General features: G+C 46.0%; 1 protein-coding gene across 7 annotated transcripts; it reads right to left on the bottom strand.

Annotated features, from left to right (window-relative positions):
• Positions 1-223: 223 nt before the first annotated feature.
• On the bottom strand, positions 224-20,207 carry CACYBP (calcyclin binding protein). Of its 7 annotated transcripts, none has more exons than XM_075936928.2 (7): positions 20,058-20,207; positions 18,675-18,886; positions 11,806-12,001; positions 10,799-10,895; positions 10,175-10,274; positions 8,415-8,509; positions 4,575-6,507 (listed from the first exon to the last, which is right to left on the bottom strand). In XM_075936928.2, the coding sequence occupies exons 3-7, from the start codon at positions 11,966-11,968 to the stop codon at positions 4,707-4,709; spliced, it is 2,256 nt and encodes a 751-aa protein (XP_075793043.2). In that variant the 5' UTR covers positions 11,969-12,001; positions 18,675-18,886; positions 20,058-20,207; the 3' UTR covers positions 4,575-4,706. The 7 variants fall into 7 exon arrangements, with proteins under 7 accessions (XP_075793047.2, XP_075793043.2, XP_075793044.2 ...); XM_075936929.2 differs by having other exon boundaries at positions 11,806-12,083; XM_075936932.2 differs by lacking the exons at positions 4,575-6,507; positions 18,675-18,886 and adding an exon at positions 224-555 and having other exon boundaries at positions 20,058-20,206.
• Positions 20,208-20,214: the final 7 nt, after the last annotated feature.

Raw genomic sequence — 20,214 nt, forward strand, 5'->3', positions numbered from 1 at the left:
AGTTGCTCAGGCTGGATTAATACACAGCAACAGGCAGCCAAGTGACATGTTGACAAACACACAACAGCAGTTAAGGGTTTTTTCCCTTTTACAATTTTTCCATAATTGTCAGTTTCACAAATGTTTCAGATGAGCAGACCAATTAAAAGCTCTTTGGCAGGGAAGCGATACAAATACTTCCTACTCTTCTGGGAAGAGGAGGAAACCACTCAACAGAAATAAATGCTTTACATGTATATTTTATTTAAATATTTTCTCCAACCTGAAATGGGAAACAGGTGTGTGTCTTTGCTTGGAAGAAGGATGTGTAAACAATGCACTTGTAGAACTGATCTCTGCAGCACAGCAAAAGTCTCATATGGAAGGTCCATATCAAAGCAGCCTTTGGAGAAGTTTCAAATATCTAATGGTATATCCCCTTTGCCTTGTTTCTCTCTGCTTTCAACCCAGGCCTTGTTAATGGTTCTTTTCATCTCATCATCTCCCTCTGCATACATCTTTTTCAGAAGGTTCATCAGCCCCTCTCCAGGGTCTGAGGTGTCATATGAGGCTTTCCTGTAAGACAGGTTAAAATGCATGAAATAAGTTTATCATTGTATTATTTGTGTCATGATATCTACAAGCCTCAGTCATTTATAACAATTCTCTGCAGCATTTTGCCTTGGGTTTTAGAAAAGGGTGTTTATGGAGTCTCAAGGTGAGTTCTCTGTTTGAGCTCTCCCAATAAAGGGGGAGAGCAGGAGAGCACAGGAAGAACCTTGTAGAGGGCACTAGGGTTTGAAATAGGTGTAGATTAGGTTCATGGAAATGGTAGCTAAATATAGCACTGGATTCAGGAAGTACCAAAAATCAATGTCTGCTGTTACCATGAAATCAATGCCCCAGATCACTAAATCAGCTTCCTACCAATGTGACAATCCTGAAGTATCCCTGCCTATTACATCTGTTAAGCCACCTGGCACCTTAAAACAGGTTTCACTGCCAAAGGATAAATGGGCATATACTTTGACTTATTTGGTCATCTTATTTGTCAGCTGACTATCATCAGAAATATAACCATAAGCACTTACATTGCTCTCACTGGCAAGCAGAGGGGGAACTGCCCCGCCCCATGGCTTCTGCCGTCATCTTGCCTCTAGTACTGTATGCAAGGAGTTTCAATTAGCAGAAGAGCCAACTAAAAAGCCAAGGGTTGAACCAAGATGTTTGACCAGCAGGGGGAGCAAGTCCCCCAGGTGCAGGACTCGATGCTGAGAGCCAGTCTCCAAAAGTTGAGCCCAAGCGCTTGTCTCCAATATTGCCAGGATCTACTGTGCTATGGCGATTGGCCACCAATTGCTCAGACATACATTCCGATACTCCAACTGGAACAAGAGGAGTAAGGGAGTTTCTCCTGTCGACCTAGCGAGGTGTGGACCCTGCAGTAAGTAGGTCTAAGCTACATTGACCGGAGTTATTCTACTAATGTAACTCAAACTATATAGTTTAGCTCTTCTTGAATTTGTAGTATAGACCTGTATAGATCAGCTGGGACCGTGACAGTGTCCTGCATCTTTTGACTTATGAGATATGGATGCAGAAGGAAGGTAGTTTTGATCTGAACCCAAATTTTGTAGCTAGGTCCAATGGATTTGCTGGGAATGCCAACAAGGTCCCATTTTATTTCTCCATAATGCAGAGCTACAAAGGAGGGACCAAAAAATACCTCAGACCATCACCAACAGGGATAGGGAAAATTCCACTACCTCCTGCAGGGTAAAAGCCTCTAAGAGCACTCAGTCCCATTTACAGCAGCTCATATTCAGCAATACTGCCTCCAAGCAGTGCTGCTTCTAATTTCTTCCATCTATGAATAGAATACATCCTATGTGCACTCTCACATGTGCTATTTGCCCCACCAGTAGAAACAACAAACCAAGATTTTTTTTTAAAGTTACCATGTGAATAATTGCTCAGGACAGGAATTTTAGAACTCAAAGAATTAAATTCAAGTGCAAGAGAAATACAAATTATGAAATGCACAGAACAGTGAAAACACTAAAATGACACTTTCAAAAAATGAATTTAGAGATTATGTGCATTGTAAGAAGTACTAAGTAGTAACTATACTACAGGTATGTGTTGGGAGGTGAGTGTGACAGATGAGCATGAGAGAGAGAGAGAGAGAAAGAGAATATGCTTATCAGTTAAACCGCCCAGCTGGGGAGTTTGGCTGTGCCCCCTCTCCCTATTCACTGTGGTCTCTGCAGGCTCTATCCCAGGGTCTTTGCAGTCAGCCAGCTGCCCCCAGCTCCAGGCAGTTTAGGAGCTGGCAGGCTCAGTCCAGGCACACACTGGGTCCTAACTGCCAGCCTCTCTCTCAGGGAGTTGGCTGCCTTCCGCTGCAGGTTCTGCTATTTAACTTGGAATGGCCAGCTCCGTCCTAGCAAGCGCAGAGTCCTGGCAGCCAGCCCTGCTCCCAGAGAACCAGCCACCTACCCTTTGTGCTCACAGGGCTCTGCCAGCCCCACTCCTGGAGCGCTAATTGCTTCATGCTGTGGACTCCATGGTTGGCAGGTTCCTGGGTCCCTTTCTCGGGGTCCTAGGTCAGCCAGTGTTCCTTCTAATTTTTTCCATCCATGAGCAGATTCAATTTTGGTGTGCAATATGTGCACCAATATTGAGATCTTGTGGCATGTATCCTCACGTTTATAAACAAAAAAAGTGCGTAGATATGGAAGAATATTAAAACAAGGCATAATTAACAAGGTCACTGCTAAGATATTTAATATGAAAACAAAAAAAATAATTAACACTGCCCTTGGAGTACATGTATTTTATCATCCTTTCTAACATCTCAGGCTGGTAAACACTCCCAAATGTGGCACACACAAAACAGCTATATAAAGAAAGGCATAGCCATTAGTGAAAGCAGAAAACTAAGCAGCAGAGGCCCAATTTAATAATAACCTTCTCTTACTAGACATACTACCAAATCTTCAGGGGAAATGTCTTACAAAATAAAGCATCTGCCAAAGTAGCACTATGCTATGGATTCTGCAGTTCACAAAATCACACGTATTATCTGAACATAGCTTTATGATGCTGAAAAACACATCTGAGTCAACTAAAAATATCAGGCCCACCTCGCAAATACCAATACAATATTTTCTGATACTGGAAGGAGTACAAAAGTCACTCATAGGTTTATACAATTTGTAAGGGATATCAGCTCAATATTTCACCCACAGAAATCAGTAAAAATAAATACAGTAAGTAATACAGAAAGCAAGCAAACACCACCAAGGAAAATAAAACAAATGGTCGGTTATGTGTATTTGAAATGTGCAAATGCTGCAAAGCCCTGTACAAAAAGGCAAAGTTTTCCTGGTTTCACACTGTTTCACCAACTTGAAAAAAAATCAGAGTACGCTCATTACATTTTAACTCTTCCCTCCCCACGCCCTAAAGGAAACAGAGCATTTAACAAATGGCTTTGAGGTTGCATCCCTCAAATATTGGAATAAATTGCCAAGGGAGGTGGTGGAATCTCCCTCTCTGGAGATATTTAAGAACAGGTTAGATAGACATCTGTCAGGGATGGTATAGACGGAGTTTGGTCCTACCTTGAGGGCGGGGGGGCTGGACTCGATGACCTCTCGAGGTCCCATCCAGTCCTATGATTCTATCCCTGCATCCCAGAGCTTGCAAATAAGGTCTTCATCCCGCAAGCACAACACTAAACCTAGTGCTTCTTTCTTATGAGTCACTGAGCTACTCTGAAGAACTGGAACTACACGTGATCTAGTGCCTGTCCCCAAACAAATAGTAAAACCTAATGGAAATCACTTGTCTGGAATCCAAGCGGTTTCCATTAAGTTTTAGAAATGATTTGGGAGGAGGCATCTCTCCTGGTCAGTGCCAGTGCAGCCAGGCTCAGACAGACTTGACAGGTTAAAAATACAAGACTTATTTTTTAAAGAAATCCAACAGTTACTGGAGTTCTTCTCCAGCCAGAATTTGTCTGTCTCCTCCTAGCCCTGCTGGGGCTTAAAGGGAATCCCCCCCCTCTTCCTGCTGCCCAGTGCAGCTGGAGCTCAGACTTTCAGTTTCTCCCAGTTCCCAAAGCCCAGGTGGGCTGAAATGGAGGTAGACTGTCTTCTCCCTGCTGCCTCAGTACAGCTGAAGCTCACAATTCCAGGCCAGCTGGGGCTGCATGGAGTGGAATGCTCCTCTGCCTGCCAGCTGCAGCAGGGATTTCCCTGGCTGTCCAAGGCAGCCTGGCTGGGAGTGGGACATCCCAAACCCCACCTGACCCATCAATTTTCCCCACCTCTGCTCACTTTCCACACTTCTTTAGGGTCCTCAAAGGCACCTAATTAGTGGAACCAAAGCCATGCATGCCATCAATTAGACGTGTGGCCTTTCCTTTCCTTTTCTACGGGTACGCAAGCGTGCTCTCGACAGGGAACTATGGTCCCTGCTGCTAGCCCCGGATCCCTTCCAGGTGTACCTGGCATTTCAGCTTGGCAGTGTTTGCACCTGCACTACAGATGTTCCAGTGCCAAGGGCTCACAATGAATCAGCCACACCTATGTATTCAAATGCCTTTATTAACAAGAAAAACAGCCCAGCCTTGTGTGTGAAAATTAAACTAACTTTTTAAACTTTGCTCATTGTATCCCTGAGCTGTCCAAAGCCCAACACGTCAGATTACTCTTTCAATTCTACTGCTTATTTTTGTTAAGAAAAATTAACATGTTGACATGCTCTGGTGTCAGTCTGGAGCGGAGCCGATTAACAGTCAGGCCAGCGTTAGAAAACACACGTTCTGCAGGCACAGATGTTCCGGGAATGCACAGGTAACTGTTTGCCAGTTTCGCAAGTCGTGGAAAGCGCTGGCCATTCATCTTCCACCACTCCAGTGGACTGCTTTCCAAGGAAAGGCAAGGCTCCCTGAAGTAATCTTCCAGTTCTTTTTCCACAGCGTCCTCATTCTCCTTTTCCGTGTAACCTTCACCTAGAAGCATCACTATGGCACTCGTCTTTTTCTTCAGTGGTGGCTCTTCCAGCTCATCTGGCTCGGCACCTCGCAGTTCAGCTCCAGCACTTGGAAGTTCTTCTATTTCTAATCTGGATGCAAGCTCTAGAAGCTTTGCCTTAGCAGCAACCTGGACAACCGGTGAAAGAAACCGCAGGTGTTTATGGCGTGGATCTAACAAGGAGGCAATAAGTGCTGGTTTGCCAGTTATTTCAGGATCACTGGGTGTCATGTGGCGCTCCAGAGAACAACTAACAGCACTCTTGAAGGCAGTGACAGTTGCGTTTTCAGCAGAAGCTTCGCTTTTGAGGTGTGTTTGGAGAAGACTGTTGCAAATTGGATAAATATTGGAAATTAAAGCTGACTGTTCAGCAGACATGACAGTTGTTGCGCACTTCAAAGTAGAAAGCACCGGTAAGAGATCCTCTATTAATTGCCAGTGCTCATCTTGCAGCTGAAGCATTCGGGCATCAGACTGTTTTGTTACGTTGCTATCTGAAAGCACAGCTGTTATAGCCCACCTTTGCTCACTGAGTCTTTCGAACATGTCATATACGGAATTCCAGCAAGTTTTAGAGGACTGGATCAGACTGTGTTGATGAACCTGAAGCTGAATTTGTTTTCTTTCCAGAGCTTTTGTGGCCACAGGGCTGTGGTGGAAGTGTGCAACCAGTTTACGAGCAGCTGTAACAGCACATTCCACACGACTGACAGAGAATCCATCACTTATGGCTAGCTGCAAGGTATGAGCAAAACAACTGATGGATTCCCATGCAACATACCTTGGTGTGTTGGCAAGCACAATGTTGCTTGCATTGTCATGTACGCACGCCAGGACACGGCCTGCCAGTCCCCATCTGTCCACTGCAGTATTTAATTTTGCAGCAAGGTTTTCTGCTGTATGTCGTTCTGCGAGACTTTCCGTTTGCAGAACTGAGGATCGAAGCTCCCAATTTTCAATGTAATGACAAGTGATAGTCATGTAGCTTTCTGTAGTTAATGCCGTCCAGCAGTCAGTGGTGAAAGCTACTTGAACAGCTTTGTCCAATTTTTGACGGAGAGACTTCACGCAGGCTTCATAGCACTTTTCTAATCGCAAAGTTATTGTCTGTCTCACAGGCACATTGTATTCTGGTTCTACGAAATTCATCAGTGCACGAAAACCTGAACCCTCAATGACACTCACAGGTAGCATGTCTGTAGTGATCATGGTGCACAACAATTCTGTTAGTTGTTCCTCGCGTTCTGCGGTGCATTTTCTTGAATTGCCAGAAATAAACGCTGTCAGCGCTGCTTGATTTCTGCTTTCTGTGTCACATGAAAGAAATGGATGTTTCAGCTTCAAATGGTTGAGCATTGATCCGGTACTCTTTGCATATTTCAGCTCTCCAGAACACAGTTTACATCTAACAGCGTCTTCACTTATTTTTGTGAAATGATTCCAGGCAGCACTCCTTTTTGATCGCTCCATCTTAACTACGCAACCACTGTCACCAAAAATAAAATAAAATAAAACTTAAATGCTATTTGAACTGTGAAGAACACTGGCAAAGTGTCACAAAGTGAACGCTGGCAAAGTATTATTGCTGTATTTTGCCCAGGAAAACAAAGACACGTGGTAGCGGCTTGAAGGTCGCTACCAAAGCGTGAGGGGTGAAGGAATACTTTGGGGGTAGGAAACAAAAGACGTGGTACAAAGGAACTGAAAGGACACTAGCAAAGTGGGGAAGGAATACTTTGAAGGGGAAAACAAAGACATGTGGTAAGAAAGACTTTGAGGGATACTACCAAAGTGTGAGGGAGGGAGGGATATTTTGCACAGGAAGATTAGGGAAGTGCTGACAGCAAAGCTCCAGTAGGAGCCAGCATCCCACATTAAGAACGCTGGCACCAAGACAGGCATACAGGAAACTGATGTCGGCGACTAACAGCAGAACCCCAAGTCCTAGCAGCAGCCAGGACATGGGGCAAGCCAGGAGGCTAACTGCAGGAAAGCAGAGGTAGATGACCAGCAGCAGAGACCCTGTAGCGGGCTGGGATGTTACTGGCAGCAGAACCCACAGCACCAGCTGGAGCCTGGGATCCATGGAGAGGAGCTGGTAGCAGGGGGCCAGTGCAGGCAGGGATCCTGCCGCCTCCTAAATTGCAGAGCCCACAATGGGGGGGCAGACGGCTCCCTGAGAGCAGGATTGACTGCCAGGACATGACACATGCCAAGATGGAGCCTGCCTGCTGCTAAACTGCAGCGCCTGCAGCGGGAAGCAGCCAACCAGGAGAGCGGGACCAGTTACCAGGACCCAGTGTGTGCTCCGATGGAACTTGCCAGCTCCTATGGCAGAGCTTGAAGCAAGTTGTACATCCCCAGGCAAAACAAACAACCATATAACTGACAGGATACTGAACAGTTACTGTTTTAAACAACTTTTTACATCCCTAGCGTGAAAGAGGCAGACTGAACGTGTGAAAGTGTATGTGCTAGCTTCTGCTAGGCAAGTTTCTCAGAAACCCTTACGTGCTATCGCTTTAAGACACTGAAAGTTGTCCTGCTCTGTTCCTGAGCCCTCATCTCCCCTCCGCTCTACAAAGGGGGTGGAGGGACGGGAAAGAGTGCAAGAGAGACAGAGTATGTGTTTGTGAATGTGTGTGAATGAGTGAGACAGACTGTGTAAGCTAGCTGCTGAGCAAAATCTCAGAAACAGCATACACTGCCTCTTTAAGAAAGGCAGGCAGTCACTCACCTTTCAGACTGTAGTAGCTTGGAGTTCTCCCCTGAGTCAGGCTGTGTCCCTCCCCTTCTTTGTAGGACTGAGGACAGGGGCAGGGAAGCACCTTGACATCAGCACTCCCCCTCCTCCCCCCACTCTGCAAAAGGGTCCCTCCTGGGAGCAACTGCAGAACGATCAGCTGGGCAGCATGTGAATCTCTCCTGCATGACTGCACATGTGCACAACTTACAGGGGATATAACCTTCAAGACAGGAACATGTGGCTTGATGAACAGTTAACTTTAAGCCTCTCATTGCTAGTCTTCACCACCACACCTCTTGTACTGCACCAGTCACCAGGTAGCCTATTGAAACCATTTAAGAGTGTACCAAGGGCATCTCACCTGGAGCATTCAAGCAGTAGAAGTGGCATGACTTTAGCAACTCAGTGCAGATTCCTTCCCAGTGCACTAATCATTAGTGCCAAAGGAATCCCCAGACCAAATGATTACTGAGAACAGGGAAATAACTATGAAATAATTCTTAGGCCATAAAAAGAGCTTAAATGCTAGACCCTTAAACCAATAATTCTCACTCCGTAGACGGGAGATGTTAAAGGCACAGTACACATCCGCTTCCTTTTGTGACACTAATGCAGTTTTGTTAGGGGTGGAGTGAAGGGACACTCACTCTTTTTCCTTGCTCTCTTTTTCCACCTGAGTCAGACAATCCCACTTTTCATCCTGTTTCTTCTTACACAACACAAGGATCATATCCGTCTTGATCTATAAGGGGAGGCAAAGAAAACAAAATGAGACAGTAAGAGGTGAATCCAGGACTTTTACTATAGAAGGTAGTTGTTACATCCCCAACAAGTAAAGTATCAGAAGAGAGTCTCGTATTCTATTGCTGAATGCTCATAACTTTCTCAGGGTATGTCTACACTACCCCCCCCTAGTTCGAACTAGAGGGGGTAATGTAGTCATACGGAGTTGCAAATGAAGCCCGGGATTTGAATTTCCCGGGCTTCATTTGCATGAAGCTGGCTGGCGCCATTTTTAAATGCCGGCTAGTTCGGACTCCGTGCCGCATGTAGCCGTGCGGCACGGAGTCCGAACTAGCCGGCATTTAAAAATGGTGCCGGCCGGCTTCATGCAAATGAAGCCCGGGAAATTCAAATCCTGGGCTTCATTTGCAACTCCGTATGACTACCTTACTCCCCCTAGTTCGAACTAGGGGGGTTGTGTAGACATACCCTCAGTGAGTTGCTGTCTCAGTTAGTATTTTGCTCTGGAGCACTCAGGGTTATTTTGTTTTGAACACAGAACATAAGGCAGGCCATACTAGGTCAGACCAAAGGTCCATCTAGCTCAGTGTCTTGTCTTCCGACAGCGGCCAATGCCAGGTGCCCCAAAAGGAATGAAGAGAACAGGGAATCACCAAGTGATCCCACCCCCCCAACACCCATTCCTAGTCCTGACAAACAGAGGCTAGGAACACCCTCCCTACCCATCTTGGTTAACAGCCATTGATGGATCCATCCTCTATGAATTTATTTAGTGCTTTTTGAACATTGTTAAAGTCCTGGTCTTCACATCCTGTGGCAGAGAGTTCTCACAATGCACAGTCAACCTGTGGAAGAAATACTTCCTTTTGTTTGTTTTAAACCTCATGCCTATTAATTTCAATCCCACTGAGTCAAATGGGATAACTCAGCTCTTGTTTCAGGCTATGTATAGACTCAGGCATCTACTTACTCTCTGGGCTTGTTTACCCAAATATTTTGTTCTTAGCAAGGAAAGCGGGGGCATGAATCTACTTTGCACTCCCCTGCAGCACATCATGTGTCTGTCTGGACCCCACCAAGGTCCCTAAGAGTTTGTTCAGGATATATCAAAGCACGCTAACTCTTAGTGCTCCTCAGCAGTGTCCTTATGGACAGATGGTGCGCAGCAAAGTAGATTCATGCTCCCACTTGCCACAAAGTAAGCGTTTGCATACACAAGCCCTCTCTGTGTCTGGAATATTTTTTTGCAATCTTAAGAGCTAGACTCTGTGACCAAACTTTCAAGATCTTTAGGATCCTAGAGATATACACAGACACTTAGGCTGGATTTTCAAAAGCACGTGAATGGATGCTTAACTCCTACTGATTTCAGTGAAATCCTCAAAAGTATTTGGGCACTTTTGAAAATCCTGCTAAGCATCTGTCTGCATCTTTGGGCACCTAAATACCTTTGAAAATATAGTCCCCAAGGCTTTAAAAGAAAAACATGGATTCTGGCATGCAATTCTGCTACATGGAGTGGAGTTTGCAGCAACAGAATATATGAAGTCATGATTATTGTTTCCTTTTTGAGGCTGATGTGAAAAGGTTTAAGGTTACATTCTGCTGCATCAGGCTCATTTAGGAGTCTAAATAAGTACCTACATAGGTTAGATATACCGACCTTCCTTGAGCTGCCTTCCACAGAGATAGGTTTCAAAAGGTTATTGAAGGTCATAGAGTAATTCTTCCCATTCAGATTCTTCACTAGAAGATCAAATGACCTGGAATAAAGAAAGTGTGTGGGTAATGAATGCACAGACTTTATTTCCTTATCATATACAATGTGCAAACAGATACTTAAGAGCCTCACTCTTCGCGAAACTGAACCCGCAAGCTTTGGTTGTTTGTCTAGGACGTTCTGATTCCCTACTTGTTGCAATACTAGAAGATTCCTTGGAGGAACAATTATCTAAAGGTTACAAGAAACTATAAGTTAGAAGTCCTATTTAGGATTCTTTTCATGGCTTTCTCAGACTAAATCACTTAACCTCTCAATGTTGGTTTTGTCACTCACAAAATGGGGCTACCACCAAAACTCCCATATGAGTGATGTACAGCTTAACTAGTATTAATAAAATACTTCGAGATCTTATGAAGACAGCTACATATGCATATGCCAAAGTATGACTGCACAATTTACATTTTTAATCTAGAAGACGATTCATTACAAAAGGCCCCTGAATCTCAGTGCATAGCTCTTCCAATATGCTCTTCCTGGTACAACATAACCACAGTCTGGACTCACCTCTCCGTAAAGTGGACCTGCACATTCTCAGCCGGAAGCTGCTGCACTCCATTTAACGTGATGTAAATCTTCACAAACTTATCTGATTGATCCCAACCTGAAAGGGAGAAAAATCAGACAGGTGTCTCCCAGCTCTCGGTGGTTCATGAGAGGTGTTCCTCTGAACAACCACTGCTCCCCTAAAAGACAGCATGTCTTCCACTACAGGCCATACACTACTGCAACTGCCTGCAGAGGGAAGGCGGTAGCTGCTCAGAGAATGGAGGAATGGAAGAGGAGAGGCCAGGCACAACCTTCAGGGCTCTGCTCCACTGGTCCCCATAGTGCAAAGAGCAACTTTACCACTGCAGAGAGAAGCAAGGCACCTCTGCCTGACTTAGCAGAAATAAGTGGGAAGAATTGGAGCTCGGTGGCAGATGAAGCTGCAGCTCTCTTGACGTCTTCCTTTGATGCTCACTTTCACTCAGTACTCTATTCAATTGGGGCAGGGTGCTGGACTATGGGCCCTATCTCCCCAGATCAGCATCTTGGACACTCCCCGCACATCCTTGTGCCTGGATTGTAACAGGAGAGGACCCGTTCTTCTAATTCTTGTCAAATATGAGGGAAATTTTAGAGTGAGCAGGACAAGGACCAGTAATCCCCAACCCATTAATGCTGGAGGATTTAGGGCCTCTGAAGCCTGCTGCCCTCCCCCCACACTCCAGCTGCAGGTAAACCCAAAGAGACCATTCCCTATCTCCTGCTGGTGCCAAGAAAGAATACTAGGGGACTGCTCTTCAGATTACTTTTGCTTTGGAGACAGAGATCTTGGGATCCCTTAACCTTCCCACTTTTAAAACATAATGCCTATATTGAGCAATTATAACCACTGTCATTTAAAGACACACATAAGGTGAGTATGAGCGACAAACTGAGTTAACCACCAGTTGGCGCTAATGCCGCTTTCTGTGTCTCTATCATTCATTTTAGCTCTGTCAGAGATGAGGGTGGAAGAGCGACCCTACCATAGCTGTTGATTTTCACTGTGTATCCCACAGTTGGCGGTTTCTCTTCCTCCATAGCCTCTTCTTTTATCTTGATTGCTGGCAGATTCTTGATTTCCATCTCTAGCTTGTATTTTTCTGTTATCAAGATATCATAAACTCTTTTCCTAGTGGCTTTTTTCATTAGCTCTTTCACCTCTTCCAAGTCTTTCTCCAGCTGGGTTTAAGAACAGAAAACTATGTATGTACATTAGACATATGCCTCTATCTGAGGTTTACTGCTGAGCCCATTCAATCATCTAAGTAACAAGAAACAGGAGATGGATTAGACAACTGAACAGGTCTTGTCCATCCCAGCCCCATGGACTGCTACCTACCATGTTTTGTTCAGTCTAATATTAAGTACTGCAAAGAACAATAACACCACCACTTCCCTATTCCACAGTCTGCAATTTTTCCCCAATGTTTAGTTTGCTTTTTCCCTCTAAAAACTCCGAACAGATATTTTAAGTGTTTAAGTGGGGCAGAGATTCTTCTTCTGTGTTTGTACAGTGCTCTAGCATAACTGGATCCTGGCTCATGTCTGGGGCTCTGATGAAATAAGAGCAACATATAAGCTCCCATTCTAGATCAGACCAATGGCTCTTCAAGCCCAGTGGCCAGTGCCAGAGCTGCAGGGAGGAGCGTTCAGAACGGGGTAATTTGGGGAAAATCCACCCATCTTCTCTTTCTGGTTGTCGAGTACATCCCTGACCATTCTGGCCAATAGCCATAGATAGCCTCCCTCTGTGAATTTGTCTAATTCTTTTTTTAATCCAGTTATAGTTTTGGTTATCACAAAATCCCATGACAACCAGTTCCTCAGATTAATTGTATGGTTATATAAATAAGTATGCCCTCTTGTTTGTATTAAACCTGCTGCCTGTTAATTTTATTGGTTGACTCCCTTGGTTTTTGCATTATATACTGTATTTTCCGGCATATAAGGCGACTGGGCGTATAAGACCCCCTAATTTTTTAGTTAAAAGATAGGTTTTCGTCTTATACTCGCCGTATAAGACTACCCCCCCTTAAGAGGCCAACCGGCAGCGCCCCAGCGCCCCTCCGCCTCCCCGGCTTTGCTCCGGGTGTCCCTGGTCTGCTGGAGACGGTCCCCAGCAGACCAGGGGCACCGGGAGCAAAGCCGAAGCAGCGGCGGGGTGCCGCGCTTCTGAGGCTTTGCTCTGGCAAAGCCTCCGAGGCGCGGGACCCTGCCGCTGCTGCGGCTTTGCTCCCGGTGTCCCTGGTCTGCTGGGGACGGTCCCCGCGGACCAGGGAGACGCGGAGCAGCTTTTCTCGCCCCGGAGTACACGGGCGGCGGGACCGCAAGGTCCCGCAGTCTGTGTCCTCCGGGGCGAGAAAAGCCCCGTTCCTACCTGCAAGTCGGGGACTGCCTGTATACCCGGCGTATAAGACGACCCCCGATTTTTGGGGGATGTTTTTTAGCATAAAAAGTCATCTTATACGCCGGAAAATACGGTACTCAAGAGTAAATAGCATTCTATTCACTTTTCCCACACCGTTCATGATTAAGTGTGTCTATCATATTCCCACTTGTCTCTTTTCTAAGCTGAAAAGCCATCATTCTCTTAGTATGTCATTGTATAGAAGACATATCATGACTATCATAATTTTTGGTCTCCTTTTCCAGTTCCAATATATCCTTTTTTAATATGGGGGTGACCAGAACTAGACACAATATTCAAGGGATAAATACACCATGGATGTATGCAGTGGCATAAAAAAAATAACCAACCTACTGGAGAATAGTTCCCTCAGTTCTAAGAATTTCACAGGTGTGACATTCCCCAGCAACAATTACAGTGCTTTGAGATGCAAGACAGGCAATATTCAGTCTTGGATCAGCAACAGTGTAGTCCTTTCAAAGCTAGCATGGAACTTTGTGCCATTAGAGGTGGAAAAACTGACAGCTTCTTCCACCGGGATACACAGTAAGTGTTCTCTTGCTGGTAGGTTCTGAAGGATCAGATCTTAAACTACAAACACTTTACTCTCCATGACAATTAAGGCCTTGTCTACATTATGCCGTGGATCGACACTTTTGCAATTGATTCACCAGACGTTGATTTATCGTATCTAAATCAATCTCTGAGCATGTGCCTGTCAACAATGGTACTCCAAGACAAGAACAGTAGCCAGTGTCAATGGGACAGCAGCCCTGCTGACCTTACTGCACACAAGATGCCATAGTGAATATGTCGACTTCAGCTATGCTATTTATGTAGCTGTTTACATAGCTGAAGGAGATAGATGGTGCTGGTGAGCATAGACAAGACCTTAGATTGTAACTAATCACCTCAAATCACATTCCAAAATTTTAGTTTCCACTTCGAGCTAAAGACAAGAGGAATCAATATGTCCACCCCAATACATGTAATACTGGTCCATGAAGCATCAATTAAGTTGATACAGAAGTAGGGATGTAAAGGAGTAGTCGACAGGATAGTCGACTAGTTGCCAAGGAGGAGAGGAAGGAGGGTACCTGAAAGCAGCAGCACCGCACTGAGCCCAGGGTCAGCTGGGGGGTGACCCGGGGCTCAGTGCTGCCGCTTTGCAATGCGGGGCAGAGCCCAGGATCAGCTGGGGAGTCCCTGACCCTGAGCTCCGCCTGGCATGCCAGCTTTGAAATGTACACAAGTCCCCAGTGGGAGCTCTTGTGCATTTCAAAATAGCAGCATAGCACGGAGCCTGGGGCCAGCGCAGGACTTGAGTCCCCCACTGACCCTGGGCTCCAAGCAGGCGCTTCCATTTTGAAATGCACAAGAGCCCCCGCTGGGGCTCTTGTACATTTCAAAGGTGGAAAGCGGAAGTGCTTATCGACTAGTCAAGTAGTCGATGGAAATTACTCAACTAATAAATTAATTGCTACTTAACATCCCTATACAGAAGTACATATTCCCCTGCAAAGAAGTCTTTCACCTACTCAAAGCAGTGACTCCTACCTCTTTTGGTTGAGCTAAGGGAAGAGACAAGAATAACTTCCTCATGTCCTTTTCAAAATGCTCTATCATCTGCTGTATGTTAATCAAAAACCATAGATAAGTATAGCAACTAAACCAGAGGTAAGCTGATTAGAAATAACTTGTTAGTCAACCCCAGAACTGACCAAAGATCAATTGCAACTGATAACTGTCTGTTATCCTAAGAAATTCAAACCAACTAGCTTTCATCCCAAATTTAAAGATCTATATCTGTCTGTTTTATATATCAAAGGCAATCACTCTTTGTACATGTTTCATGTATTCCTTCACATAGTGTAAGACCTGAAAGATGTGAAATGAAATATTAAATATAATCAAAGAATGCATGGCCTATGTCCACTACATTTTGAGGAACTGTGATGGTGTCCATACCCTTCACGGGCCGTGAAAGAGATAAGGGCTGAGACGCCAACCTATAGAGAGTGGGCTAGGATTAACTGAAAATGAAACCCAGGTGGGGACAAGCCACTCTAAAGGCAGGAAGCTGAGAGCAGAAAGGAGCTGCTTATAGGAAGTGAAGAAGTCTGGAAGTAGAAGGATAAGAGGGGACCCCATTCCTCAGAAAGAGAGCTGGCCCTGGGATCCTCTTCTGTGTGAGGAAGTCTGACAAGAGGCCAGAAAAGGGACTAAACAGCCTCTTGAGTGGAACAAGCTCCAATGGGAAGCCCTGGTAGAGAGAGAGTCAGGATTTGGTGTGCCAAGGAGCCCAGGGAGGCACTCAGTTGAGGAATAGAGTGGCAGGGATGAGAGGTCAAACTCGAAGGCAAACTGGTTTAAATGTGCGTATTTTTAATTTGGGATTTTGGGGTGGGGTCCAAGGGGAATCCTAACCTCTGAGAGAGCCCAGAGGGGAAAAAAGTATGAGGACCATGGGGCCCAGAAGAGAGGCCCCCTCACAAAAGGATCATTTGCAGTAAACTGTTTTCTGTTGGACTTTGTTACAGGGCGTGCCTGCTATAAGTCACCCAGGTATGCATCTGTTCTGCACTAAAGTTGCTGATGGTTGTAGGAGCTGATATGTTATAAGCTCTCCCATTCCCTGCTCTGAAGGCGTGCAAACCCCTCCCCCACCACAATTTGCACAAATGGAAGTCAGCTGCAGGAAAAAGATTCCCCACTCTAAGTTGTTTTGCTATAAGTCCAAGGGTTTTTTGGGGAATGTACCTTGGACTCATAGTGAGGACAGCCAGTACCCTAGAATGGGGTGGTCTAGGTTACAGAAAGAAACAGACGACTAAAGCAGCCATCAGCAAGAGGTGCAAAATGCAGAGAAACACACAACACGTTTCACTTTACCAATTAGTGACAAAAATGGTATGGAATTTTCTCTCTCTCAGGCCAGATCTATGCCAGACCTGGAAGTGTGGCTTAAGGTATGTAACTCCAGCTATGCAGAATATGTAACTGGAGTCAGTTCACCTTAAGCTGAGCTTGGCAGCATCCCCAAAGCAGGAGGCTGATGAGAGCAAATGCCCCAGTTTGCTTCCCTTACTACTTGAAATACAAGGAATACTGGATGCCAGTGGAGTGCCCTCTGAGTTCCATTTAGTGAGTCTTAACTAGATTATCTAAATCAAACTCCAGAAGATCAAGCACAGCAGCCCACTATGGACACAGGCTGCTCCAGCCAGGTCACCTGAGCAACCCCTGCCTGCAGGACACTCGGGCCCACGACAAGCAGAGGCTGCACTGGAGCAACCCGTTTCCACCATAGGGTGCCCCCTGAAGCAGCTCCCTGCTGGTAGCAGGCAGGAGCTGCTCCAGCCCCACTGGTTAAACCTTCCCATCCCTTCTGTGTATGGCCTATAAATACAGGCTGAACCTCTCTAGTCCGGAACCATTGGGACCTGACCAGTGCCAAACCAGAGAATTTGCTGAACCATGAGAGGTCAATACCGTCTAGATTCAATTTAAAACATTTCCACTGCTTACTGGGCTCTCAGAAGACTTTTAGGGGTAGATTAGCACTAAAAAAACAGCACAGAACACAGAGAGTCAGGACTCATGGCTGTAAAACTTTATAGAATGCAGAAAACTTGGGGCTGTTGCTACATTTCAAAGGCAAAAGTGCTGGTCCCCTGCTCCCTACAGTGTTTAAAAGCGGTAGCGCCACATGGAGCCCAGGGTCCCCAGCTGACCCCAGGCTTCACATGACGCTGCTGCTTTGAAATACCGCAGGGAGCCCGGCCTCAGGATCCACATGGCATTTCAAAACAGCAGTGCCACATGACGCCTGGGGTTAGCGCAGGAGTCCTCAGGCTCCATGGGGCACTGCTGCTTTGAAGCCCATTCTCTTGCCCCACCCCATTGCTGCCTCTTTCTTACAAAGGTAGGGGGCTGGGGTGGAAGAGTGACTAGCAGACTAGGGTGTCAACTATCTGATAAGCATTTGCTTATCAGATAGTCGACTATTCAACTAGTCATTCACATTGCTACTGGATATCACTGGCCAGAGAGAAACTGAGAACTGAAATCCAAGAGCCTCTCTCAAATGGACAATAAAAACTGTGTATGCGTGTGGTCCTGCCTGCCCCCAACAAACCCTGGAACAGCATATATGAACTGAAATTACCCTGTGGAACACCAGAGTTTAGCAGAATCCAAAAAAGCAGCAGCAAAATTCAGAAGGTGCACTGATGCTTGGACCAACTGCAGGAACAGATGCCTCTCTCCAAGTTAACAAAATGGAGAGATGGTGAGACTCACTCCAAAGATGGTAGTTTAATTTTGTTTTGATTTTAATGTAAATAACTGCAAGTTATATTGGGTCTGCACTCTCCTTAAGTAACCATATTTTGGATTTTAACTAAGCAATGACAAATGTATGTTTCTCCTTTGGAAGTCTAGGCATATTGGTTTAAGAGAAGTTCAAACAATAACTTATCAATTTCTTTTGATGTTTTAAACCATTCCAATTCAAACCAAACATTGAAGAGACCAGGATCCATATTCATAACAGATCCTTTTTTGGAAAATTAAAGTATAATAAATGCACTAGCGATATTACAGAATTGATGTCTGGTGGCAAGAAAGAAATCTCAGTGATTCCTGTTATTCAGTAGTATAACTGCTTGGCCTCAATACAGTTCTGTCATCTGCTTGCAAGACATTACATTGTAGTCGGTACATTCCTACAATATTCTCTCTCCAAATGCAATAATAGGGTAGATTACCAATCTATGTGGCTCTTGAGAAGGTTATCCTAATTAAATTCCATTCCAATATTGACTAACATTTATCAAATTGGCAAATCTATTGTCTTATATTTTAGATTTAAAACATGACACCTGAGCAAGCTAATATAAAATGGATCCATATTCACACTTATGTGGCTCTGGTTCTTCAGCATAATCCTGGTTCTTATGGCTTCAAATTAGGTTACATCCAGCCCTTATTATTTCAGGGATCCCATGGCCTTTCAGCCATCTCAGGCCCAGAAGTGACAAAAGGATGCTGGGCCTTAAAGACTATTGGTGGCATGATCTGATCTTTTATTGTGGGCACCTGCAGAAGGCATCACACCAGCCTTCAGCTCAAGGTGTTTTGAGTTCACACCCAAAACTGTGCACTTGCTTTCTTCATCTTCTTAGCATTATTGTCCGTAGTCTTGTTCCCACCCATCCTCCTAGGTAAGACAATTCAGTGTCTTCAAGAAATGTCTGTGCAGCACCATAGGTAAATCACTTAACATTGATTTGATAACGATTCCTTACCCAATTTCATCATTAGGAGGACCATCTTTAAATGGCTGATTGCATTTCAGATTGCTATGGCCTGGCTGACTTGAATATTAACAATCTCCAGGCTTATTCGGTCTGAGACAAGGAGAAGCAGGGCTCTACTGATTACCTCAGTGATGTTTCTGTTGCAGACTTATGCACAGCAGCCTTTCCTGCCTGTTTTTTGCTTCATACAGGTACAGAGAACTTTAACTTAGATTCTGCCTTTAGGGAGGAATCCTGCTTTGTTGTCTGTCTGGCAGATCCTCCTTCCAAAATTAGGAATCCCAAGATCTCTTGCTTCCTAGGATCCTCCTCCTCCCACCATGTCTCTTATTCAGTCTAGGGCCAACAACAAATTAAGTACAATTAGACAAGCATAGTTATGCCAGTAATCCCCCCTCCCCCCCAGTCAGGAAACGAATGGAAAGGTTTAAGTGCAACTGTAAAGCGCTATAGTAGCAGGAGTCCACACATTCCTATCAGCTACAACTACTCGGCTGTATCTAGACTGGCCACTTTTTCCGGAAAAAGCAAGCGCTTTTCCGGAAAAACTTGCCAGCTGTCTACACTGGCCACTTGAATTTCCGCAAAAGCACTGACGATCTCACGTAAGACTGTCAGTGCTTTTGTGGAAATATTATGCTGCTCCCGTTCGGGCAAAAGTCTTTTTCCAAAAATCTTTTGCACAAACGGGCCAGTGTAGACAGCAGAGATTTGTTTTCCGCAAAAAAGCCCAGATCACGAAAATGGCGATCGGGGCTTTTTTGCAGAAAAGCGCGTCTAGATTGGCCATAGACGCTTTTCTGCAAAAAGTGCTTTTGCGGAAAAGCCTCCTGCCAATCTAGACGCGCTTTTCCGAACGCACTTTTCCGAAAATGCTTTTCACGGAAAACTTTCCCATGAAAAGCATTTCCGGAAAATCATGCCAGTGTAGACGTAGCCCTCCTGTGGGCTTAGAAAAACATCTTGACCATCAGGGATTACACTTATTGCATGCCAAGGAGCAGAGAGCAGAAGGGCAGGATAATTCCGGCCGGGAAACACAGGACAGTTCAGCACTACACTTCCCGCTCCCCCAGTATTTTGAGAAGGCAGAGGGGGGCGAGGTGCGGGGGCGATGGCCGAGGGAAGAGGGACGGAAGGTGAAGAGGCAATGGGCAGGCAGCTGCGGCTAAGGGCCCCCCCCAGCTATAACGGTTACAGCCAGGGCTGGGCGCGGCGGGCAGGCGGCTGCTCCAGCCCCCAGGGGCTCAGGCCTCGCCTGCCCGGCTCGAGCTCCGAACGGTGGGGCTGAGCTCGCCCCCCCCCCCTCACTGGCGCCGGGCCTCAGTTTCTCTGGGGGGAGGGGCGCCATCGCTCCCAAGCCTGCCTGCGCCTGGGGGATCCCCGAGTCAGGCAAAGCAGGCCCGAGGGGGGACCGGCCCGGGGGGACCCCAACATCTGGCCCCGCTTTCGTGTCGGCCCCTCCCCCACCTCTACCGGGCTCTGCGCCCCGCTCGGACCCTCTCACCTCTTCCCGCGCAGACGCCATATCGGGGACGCTGCACCCGAGCCGGGGGGAGGGGCAACCTGACACTGACGCAGCGGCTACGCTCGACTCGCCCCTCCCCCCCTCTGGAACTTTCCGGAGAGCCCCTCCCCCACCCGTCTGCCACGCCCCCGCTGAC

This window comes from Pelodiscus sinensis, chromosome 9 (genome assembly GCF_052426305.1).
Source record: "Pelodiscus sinensis isolate ZL-2025 chromosome 9, ASM5242630v1, whole genome shotgun sequence".
Taxonomy (NCBI): Eukaryota; Metazoa; Chordata; order Testudines; family Trionychidae; genus Pelodiscus; species Pelodiscus sinensis.

Coding starts and splice junctions, on each gene's coding strand:
- CACYBP (XM_075936927.2), bottom strand. CDS start 20,078: ATGGCGTCTGCGCGGGAAGAG. Junction 10,896..11,805: donor AGTGAAAATCAACAGCTATG/GTAGGGTCGCTC, acceptor TCTCCCTTTCAG/GTTGGGATCAATCAGATAAG. Junction 10,275..10,798: donor CAGGTCCACTTTACGGAGAG/GTGAGTCCAGAC, acceptor TCTTTATTCCAG/GTCATTTGATCTTCTAGTGA.